Source organism: Orycteropus afer, unplaced genomic scaffold, assembly GCF_000298275.1.
Source record: "Orycteropus afer afer isolate SDZICR_OR568_19922 unplaced genomic scaffold, OryAfe1.0 scaffold00103, whole genome shotgun sequence".
NCBI lineage: Eukaryota > Metazoa > Chordata > Mammalia > Tubulidentata > Orycteropodidae > Orycteropus > Orycteropus afer.
Genome location: NW_006921690.1, coordinates 2227345 through 2237228, shown reverse-complemented (window position 1 = coordinate 2237228; position 9884 = coordinate 2227345). Strand labels below are relative to the sequence as shown.

The 9884-nt window shown below is 40.9% G+C and overlaps 1 protein-coding gene across 1 annotated transcript in view; it reads left to right on the top strand.

The window, feature by feature from the left end:
• The window catches only part of TRIM44 (tripartite motif containing 44), a 34188-nt gene extending 25080 nt beyond the window's left edge, over positions 1–9108 (top strand). Inside the window, exons 2-3 of the mRNA XM_007943305.1 lie at positions 8570–8647; positions 9043–9108. Of these exons, the coding sequence (XP_007941496.1) occupies positions 8570–8647; positions 9043–9108 (144 nt within the window). The remainder of the gene's footprint in view (positions 1–8569; positions 8648–9042) is intronic.
• The last annotated feature ends 776 nt before the right edge of the window (positions 9109–9884 follow it).

The window sequence follows — 9884 nt, the reverse complement described above, 5'->3', positions numbered from 1 at the left end:
CCTTCAAGGCTCAGGGGTCCAAGATTATCTTCTGTGTCTGTATTTATTGGTTTCCCTTTTCTTTGTTGAAGAGGGTCTGTGCAATCCTTCTGCCTAGTCCGCCATCTTGCCCCGCCTTTCCGGTATTGATTATATTGTTTGATAATTTCTGTATTCTGTTGGATCACATTTCTTTGGAATGGGCATGAATATGGATCTCTTCCAATCGATTGACCACTTAACTTCTCTTCCAAATTTTGGGCATAAATGAGTTTACAATGTTAGAGTTAGGTAAAGGGGCTTATTTTTTGCAGTCAGTTATTTTTGTTCTGGATGTTTCATGGCAAACTTTCTAATCCATAGCTGCTAAAAGGACACAAAAATGGCATTTTCTGACCTCATCTAACTCCACAAGAGGAAGACAGAATCACCACCATCAGCCCAAGGCCTGCTTTTATGAGGCCAGACATGCTGCCACCATCAAGCCCTCTAATCAACGTTGACACCAACTGTCCCTCTTGCAGCACTCACCATCTCTCTGCTGAGTTTGATAATTTGCTGCAGTGGCCACAAAGAACTCAAATATTATTGGTTTTATTAGGGAAGCAGCAGGCTACAATTCAAGTTTAGGAACACTCTTAGGATACAGTTCTTTGATCAGGACAGTTTCCCCTCTGCTGTGTCCTTAGACATGCCTCTCTGGCCCTTGGCCTCTCAACCTGGCCTCTGCCTCTGTGGGCCAGGTAAGACTTGCTGCTCTGTCTCTTGCCTCTTGGTTCCACTGCTGCCATCTCTCAGCCGGGCATCTCTCTTAGCGAGGCGTCTCTCTCTCAGTCAGGTGTGTTTCTCTGTCTCAGCAGCATATCTTCTGTGCTGGTAGTCCAATTCTTTCTGCCTCTAGGAGTGCTCATTTTGAGCCTGGCAGAGTGGCAAAACCAACCAATCGCAACATCAGAGTTCTACACACCTGAGAGAGAGCAAACTTTCCCAGAAGATTACTTCATGCTGCTCCAACAGAAATACACCAGGTGGATGACTTTAACAATCAGGAGTTTAAATTGCATGGCCTCACCCCATAATCTGGTGGGAGTTACAAAGACTATGGCTAGAAAAGCCATACAGTGTAATTTACTACACTGCAATAGCCTTTTGTTACTGTCTTGGTCCACTTCTGAATTAGAACACAAGTTTCAGAGGTTCTGTCCTACCACAGTTAGGGGAAATATGAGGGTATAATCTTCTGTTTTGGTTACTTTTTTGACAATGGCTAACCTGCAAAACAAGCAAACAAAAAACCTAATATCTAATGCCATTCTTTTGTTTGGGGATACCCATACTCAGGTACAACCCATAGACCTAGACATTACTATGCCTCTTCCCAAAGCCCCATCTTAAGAAACCACCTCCTCCAACTGTTCTATGGTCCTTCTAGACCACTCTGCACGTACCCAGGACCCAAGATATACTGAGCTAAATGTCCTAAGCCTACTCCTAGGGCCTTTAGAGACTCTTACTGAGCCCTTCTTCCCAAGGATAGATCAAATCATTAGAAACAGAACATGAAGGAAGATTTATGAATTCCTAAACCCCAGATCTACAAGTAAGACCAGTTAATACTACTGTTACTCAAATTTATGCACCAACCACTAAAGCCAGAAGTGAAGAAGTTGAAGATTTTTACTAACTTTTGGAGTCTGAAGTTGACCAGACATAGAGCTGGGATGTATTGATAATTAGTGGTGATTGGAATGTGAAAATTGGAAACAAAGAAGCATCGGCAGGTGTAAAATATGACCTTGGTGATAGAAATATCCCTGGAGATCACATGTGTTGTTGTTAAGTTTGTGTTTCAACTTGGCTAGGCCTGGTTGAGTGGCTGGGCCGCTGGATGTAGTATTCCCCAAGCTGAGACTGGTAATCAACTCTATGGAGGAATCTACTGTGAGCAGCTGTGTAGCTACCTTTGGGTATGTGGTCTGCTTCCCATATATAAGCAGCAGCTTTGGGAATGGTCTCTAGCTTTTGGCACGCTTGGACCCTGCATGTAGCTGTGTCATTGTTCAGCAGCCTGCCATGCTCTGCTGACCTTGAAACTTACAATGGACTTGAATGAATGGTCTGCCATGTGGTTTGGTAACATCGGGATTGTGCCAATTTATTTGCTGACCTTGGACTTGTTAGCCTCCGCAGCCAGTAGCTGCTTGAGTGAAGAGATGCCTCTAGCTTCAGTGGGCTGGAAGCAAGAGGCAGAGCTGAAGCCCAAGGTCAAGGGGCTTTTACACAGTCCCTAGAGCCTGGCACACTTTGAACTTGGACTTAGAGCCTCCAGTTTATTCTGTGAGAGAGTGAACTCCTATTTGTTAAGGCCATCCTATTTGTGGTATATTCTTGTCAGAGCAGCACTAGGTAACCAGAACAACATGGTAGAATTTTGCACAACCAATGACCTGTTCATTGCAAATACCTTTTTTAGACAACATATGTGGTGACTAATACACATAGATCTTGCCAGATGGAATACATAGGAATCATAACAACCACATATGTGGAAAGAGACAGTAAAGAAGCTCTATATGAATCAGAACAAAGCCAGGTCCTGACCATGGAACAAACCATCAATTGCTCACATGCAAGTTTAAGTGGAAGCTGAAGAAAATTAAACAAGTTCACAAGAGCCAAAATGTGACCTTAAGTATTTCCTACCTAATTTAATATAGAGACCATCTGAAAAATAAATTCAACATATTGAACACTAGTGACCAAAGACCAGACAAGTTGTGAGATAGCAAAAGATTCATTAAAAAGACAGGAAAGGAAGAAAAGACCAAAATGGATGTCAGAAGAGACTCTGAAACTTTGTCTTGAGTGGAGTAGCTAAAGTGAATGGAAGAAATGATGAAGTAAAAGAGGCGAACAGAAGATTTCAAGGAGCAGCTCGAGAGGACAAAGTAAAGTATTAAAATATGCACATACTTCTTCTTGTTGTTGTTATGTGCCGTCGAGTCAGCCCCGACTCATAGCAACCCCTCCTTGGGTTGCCGAGGCAGTATCACTACAGAAGTAGATTGCCAGTCGTCCTTCCGAGGAGTGGCTGGTGGGTTTGAACTGCCAGTCTTCTGGTTAGCAGTCAAGTGCCTTAGGCACTATGCTGCAAATACTTAGTGTTAGAAAATCAAAGGGAAAGAACACAGTTGGTATTTCTCAAGCTGAAAGAACTGAAGAAAAAAATTCAAGCCTTGAGTTTCGATATTAAAAGATTCTATGAGCAAAATATTGAACAATGCAGGAAGTGGCATAAAAAGATGGAAGGAATATACAGAGTCACTGTACCAAAAATATTGGTCAGTGTTCAACAATTTCAGGAGGTAGCATATGATCAAGAACCAGTGGTACTGAAGGAAGAAGTCCAAGCTGCATTGAAGGCATTGGTGAAAAATACGGCTTCAAGAATTGATGGAATGCCCATTGAGATGTTTCAGCAAACAGATGCAGTGCTGGAGGTACTCACTTGTTTATGCCAAGAAATTTGGAATACAGCTAGCTGGCCAACTGACTGGAAGAGATTCATATTTGTACCCATACCAAAGAAAGGTGGTCCAACAGAATGCAGAAATTATTGAACAATATCATTAATATCACATGCAAGTAAAATTTTGCTAAAGATAATTCAAAAATGTTTGCAGCAGTATATTGGCAGGGAACTGCCAGAAATTAAACCAAATTCCAAAGAGTGAATGGAACAAGGGGTATCATTGCTGATGTCAGATGGATGTTGGCTGAAAGCAAAGGATACCAATAAGATGTTTACCTGTGTTTCGTTGACTTTGCACAGGCATTTGACTGTTGGATCATGACAAAATCTGAATAACATGGCAAAGTATGGGAATTCCAGAACATTTAATTGTGCTCATCAGGAACCTATATATAGACCAAGAGGCAGTCATTCAAATAAGGGGATTCTGCATGGTTTAAAATCAGGAGGGGTATGCTTCTGGACTGTATCTTTTCACTGAATTTATTCAATCTGCATGCTGAACAAATCATCCAAGAAGCTGGATGGTATGAGGAAGAATGCAGCATCAAGATTGGAGGAAGAATCATTAATGAACTGTAAAGTGCAGATGATACAACCTTGCTTATTGAAAGCAAAGGAGACTGAAGCACTTACTGATGAAAATTAAAGACTACAGCCTTCAGTATGGATTACTGATTGTAAAGAAAACAGAAATCCTCACAACTGGACCAATAAGAAACATCATGATAAAGGGAGAAAAGATTGAAGTTGTCAAGGATTTCATTTTACTTGGATGCACTGTGCATGGATGCAGCAATCAAGAAATCAAGCGACAAATCATTGGGCAGATCTGATGCAGAAAACCTCTTTAAAGCATTTAAGAGTGAAGATGTCACTTTGAAGACTAAGGCATGCCTGACAAGCCATGATATTTTCAGTAGCCTCATATGCATATCAGAGCTGTACAATGAATAAGGAATACCAGAGAAGAATTGATGTATTTGAATTGTGGTTTTGGCAAAGAATATTGAATATTGAATTTGGCTGCTAACTGAAAAAAAAAAAAAAATATATATATATCTAACCCACTGCCATCAAGTCAATTCCAACTCATAGCGACCCCATTGAGTTTTCAAGGCTGTAAATCTTTACAGAAGTAGATCGCCTCATCTTCTTCCCATGGAGCAGCTGGTGGGTTTGAACCACTGGCCTTCTGGTTAGCAGCCATATGGCATACCCACTGTACCACCAGAGCTCCTTAAGCCAAACCAAACTCACCACTGTTGAATCGATTTGACTCATAGAGACCCCTCCTTGGGTTTCCAAGGTGGTATTTCTACAGAAATAGATTGCCCAGTCTACCTTCCAAGTGGCTGGTGGGTTTGAGCTGCCAGTGTTCTGGTTAGGCACTATGCTACCAGAGCTCCTTAGGGTCTGTTGAAAGAGCAAATAACTCTGTCCTGGAGGAAGTACCGCCATAATGCTCCTTAGAAGTGTGAACGGCCAAACTGTCTCTTGTACTTTAGTCATGAGGTCAGAAGGGACCAGTCCCTGGAGAAGGATATCATGCTAGGTAAAGTCAGTGAGAAAGGGGAAGATCTTCAGTGAAATGGATTGCCTCAGTGGCTGTGAGATAGGCTCAAGCATGGGAAAGATTGTGAGGATGAAAGGACCAGGCAGTGTTTTGTCCTGTTGTACATAGAGTTGCTATGAGTTGAAATGGACTGCACAGCACTAAACAACAACAGCAACAACAAAGTCCTATGTGTGGCCAAGGGGCAGTTGTTTGGGAGGGATGTTCCTAGAGCTTGCTTGTGGGGGCTGGGTCTGTTACCTGTGCATTAGGCCATTTGGGGTACAGGGTTGAATGGATGTCTGAAAATAAAGGGGGCTAGGATCGCCATTTGTACTCCTGCCCCAGCCCTGCAACAGTGGGGGGTCAGACATGCCCAGAGGAACCTCTCCCTTCTGATGCTTATTTTGTGGTTAAAAAGCCCTCAGAGCATAGGAGGCTCAACACAGAGCCCAATTAATCTTTGAAAATAATTCTTAAAGAGTACGGTGGGAGGATGGAGTAGGAGAAAGATGTAGCAGTCTGTTTCCATAAAGATTTACAGTCTCAGATACTCTATGGGGAAGTTCTACTCTGTCCCATAGGGTCACTATGAGTTGGAAGTGACTTGATGGCAGAGGGTTTGGTTTGGGGAGGTGAAGTGGGTGAATTTCCTGAAGGGAGGCTCTGTGAGCCTCTATGTCTCCTCTCAGTAGGCAGTGCTGCTGATGCTTTGTGGAAAGGAGGGAAGATTTTGCTGACACCCTGCAGTTTTCTGAAAGAAGGCTAAGGGTTCCCTTATCTCTCTGCACAAGGCACATCTGCCTGCTCACAGGCTGTCTGCTTCTTAGGGATTCCTTCGTCCTTATTCTGTTTCTTTTCTGAAGGTTTTAAGGCACAGTTTGGTGCATTCCTTTTTGTTTTGTAGAGCCCAGGGGACAGTCATAATCCATTAGGGCTCTTGCTGAAGAGCTTAAAATGGGCGCTGGCAGCTGGAATGTGGGGGAAGAGGGCTTTCCACGGACAAGTGACCTGCTTGTTCAGCCAATGAGAAGCAGGTTAGAGGAATGATATCATCAGACAGGCTTTATTGTCTGATCATTTTATAAAAGCAGGACTGTGTTTGTCAACTTAACCCTTTTTTAGGTATTTCAGGTCTCACCCACTCCCTGGTATGTGAGCTCCAGATTCCTTTTCCCAGCTATCTGGTATGAGACCACAGAAATTAAAGACTTGAAATTGATGAAGAAATTAGAAGACTTGTAAACTATCATTTAAAAACAAATAATTAAAATTTAGAACCACATCTGAATGGAAATGTGATCTTCGCTGGGTTTGGTGAGCACAGCTAAAGCAGATACCAGTTTGAGTCACGTTCTACCAGATTTTACTATATAGTCATGAGTGGAAAGGAAGGCTAGGGGAAAAAAATAGCCTTTAGTATCTTTTAATCCATATAAAGGAGCCTTTCTATTTCCTGAAATCTAGAAAAGATCACTAAGTCTGAGGCCAGTTTTGAATAAGAGATATTATAGTGTTCATTTATACTTGAACAACTTTATTGTCCCTTTCCCATAAAAATAACAACCGTTTTATCTCTTCATGCTTCTTGGTAAAATGAGGGTGATGCTCCTACCCTATCCTATAAGTTATTTAGATAAGAGAATAAATTAAGTCACGTGACTTTAGATTGTGCTACGTAAATGTGTTATTACTAGGGCATTCATGTTTTAAAATTGTATGTTCATTCATTCATTCAGCAGATGCTGTGCACAAGAACTACAGAAATTAAAGAAATTTAAAAAACATCATGAGGGAGACAGACAGTGAACATCTCATACTTACATTGCGTTTGCCATGTGCCAGCCCTGTTCTAAGTACCTTGACATGTATTAACTTAATCTCTTCCTGAAACCCTATGAAACAGGTACTATAGTTAGCCACATTTTACAGATAAAGAAACAGAAGCACAGAGAGACTAAGGGACTTGTGGAAGATCACACAGCTGTGGTAGAGTTGGAGTTTAAATCTAGGCAGTGTAGCTCTTTAGAGCCCTGGTAGCACAGTGCTTGGCTGCTGGTCGAAAGGCCAGCAGTTTGAACCCACCAAATGCTCTGCAGTCTGCTTCCATAGAGATTTACAGCTTTGGAAACCCTCTGGGCATATCTGTTCTGTTCAACAGGGTCACTGAGTTGGAACTGACTGGATGGCAGTGAGTTTGATTTGGGTTTTTAGTGTGGCGGCTCTGATTTGGTGCTGACCTGTACAGTAGCCACTAGCTACAGGTAGCTATAGAGCACTTGAAACATGGCTGGGGCAAAGTGAATTGGGCTGTAAGTGTGAAATACATATTAGATGTCAGAGACCTGGTATTAAAAAGTATATATATGTATATATATATATATATATAATATTTCATGTTTAAATTACATGTTATAGTGATGATAATTTGTGGTGGTGTTGTTGTTGTTGTATGCCATCGAGTCGGACCCAACTCATAGCGAACCCTCCTTGGGTTTCCGAGGCAGTATCACTACAGAAGTAGATTGCCCCATCTTCCTTCCGAGGAGTGGCTGGTGGGTTTGAATCGCCAGACTTCTGGTTAGCAGTCAAGTGCCTTAGCCACTATGTTTTACTTAAATCAATATATCTAGATAATAATTACTTAAATCAATATATCTAGATAATAATTTAGATATATTGATTTAAGTAAAATAATTATTAAAATGAATTCACCTGTTTTTCCTTTATTTATTGTGGCTCTTAGGAAATTTTAAATTATGTATGTAGCTTGTAGTTGGAGCTCACATATTTCTATTTGATCTTTGCACTGGTCCAAATCATTACAATCCAAAAATAATACTAACAATTGATGCTTCTGAAGCACTTACTGTGTGTCACATACTGTGCTGGTAGCTTTACAAACAGTATTTCAGTTAGGCTTCAAAAAAAACTCTTTATATTATCCTCATTTATTTACAAGGAGGGAAGGTTTTGAGAAATAATGAGAGATCCTGAATTTGAAACCTTATCTATCTGACTAGAAGCCTACACTCTTAATCTGTCATTCTAATACCATTCTCAATTAAATCACAGAATTTTTTCCTTTGTTTTATTTTAATAATAATATTTAATGTTGCACACATCTGTGTTGGACATGTAGAGGTTTGAAATAAAAATCACTAGGCCATAAAATAGACGTCCTGGAAGGAAATCTCTTCTGCAGAGCCTTGGCCCTCACTGACACAGTTGAGCCCTGAGATGAAGCGATGAGTCAGCCTGTACAAATTGCATTTAATTTTCATTCCAATAGTTCTCCCAGGTCAGTGGGCAATTTATGTCCCAACCCTCTTTGTCTACAGAGAAGGGGAAGAGGAGCAACACAGCTCTCCTTAGTAGTTCAATACTCTTGGTTAATAAAAAGAAAAAAACTGCTTTCCTTTTCATTGTCCTCTGAAATGCTGTTTGTGTTTGAGAGAGCAACAAAATACTATCTAGTGACCCCTGACTTTTCTTTCTTCTAGAGCAAAGACTCAGGCGGACTGAAGGCGGCTATGATAGAGTTGGTGGAAAGGTTAAAATTCAAGAGCTCAGACCCTAAAGTAAGTATTGTTTTGGAAGTTGATTGGGTGTTGATACCCCTCCCCAAGTATTTCATTCTCCTTGAACTAAGTTCCAGGGATGTTAATGATCATTCATCTAAACATTAAGATCTAATTAAGCCTGCCTGTCAAAAACAGCAGAGTCCTAATATGCCTAGAGATAAGTCTTCTATTTTTATGACTTAGAACATCTAATCATTGTTTTCTCTGAACTGCAGACAAGTACATTTTTAATCTTCCTTTACCAGGCCTTTGAGACTTCTGTCCTCTGTGTCCATTAAGTCCAATCAAAAGCATCTGAGATACTGATCACCTTAATGCTGGGGACTAGACCAGGATCCAGACTCATCCAGTTGGTGTCCAGCACTTGCATCTCGTGTCTCTCCCGCTTGTAGGAGCCAGCTGCCACTGAGAATGCTTTTGTCCTCACGACCTGGAGTGTGATCTGGGAAATGGTTTAAACCTTCCAGTTTTTTCTGTTGTTGGGGGCTGGTTGGTTGATATTACGAGAGACACTATACCAGAGTGGCATTGGATTAGAAACTGAACATACCAGAGGGATTATGACCAACACAGACTCCCTTCTTTAACCCAGACACTTGGTGTGATGCTACCTGCTATTGGTGTCAGCTGCTTCTGCCTGAGACACAAACTCTCTCACAATTAAATTGGGAAAGGAACATGACTTGGTTTTATTTTTTGTATCTCCTTTTCTTCTTTTTTCTTCCTCTATCTTTAAAAGTTCTTTATAAAGGGAATGGGACTAGCATTTTTTGAGCACCTGTTGAGAGTCAGGCACTATGGTAGAGCCTTACATTCTTTTTATCACTGTAATAGCCCTGTAAAGTCAAGTTTATTTTTTACTTTTTATTTGATAATGACATTGAAGCTCTGAGAAGTAGAGTCATTTGCCTCAAATCTGGGATATGTTAGAGTTGGAATTCCCATTCAGGCTCCAGTGCCTGTGCTCATGTCATGCCATAGACCAAGTACTTGGCTTCATCACCTTTCTACCATATAATCACATTATGCCTTAATTTTCTAAGCTGAAACACTGTATGAGGCTGAGCCACAGACAGTGACAGATTTTCAAAAGGTGATTGCTGCCACCAATCTACAGAATAATTTTATTTTCAGATAGCATTGAAACTACTGGGGAATTGATGATCTCTTTTGTCTTCTGGGGTAGTTAACGGTCTAGAACTACAGAATATCTTGATATATACAAAGATATTGG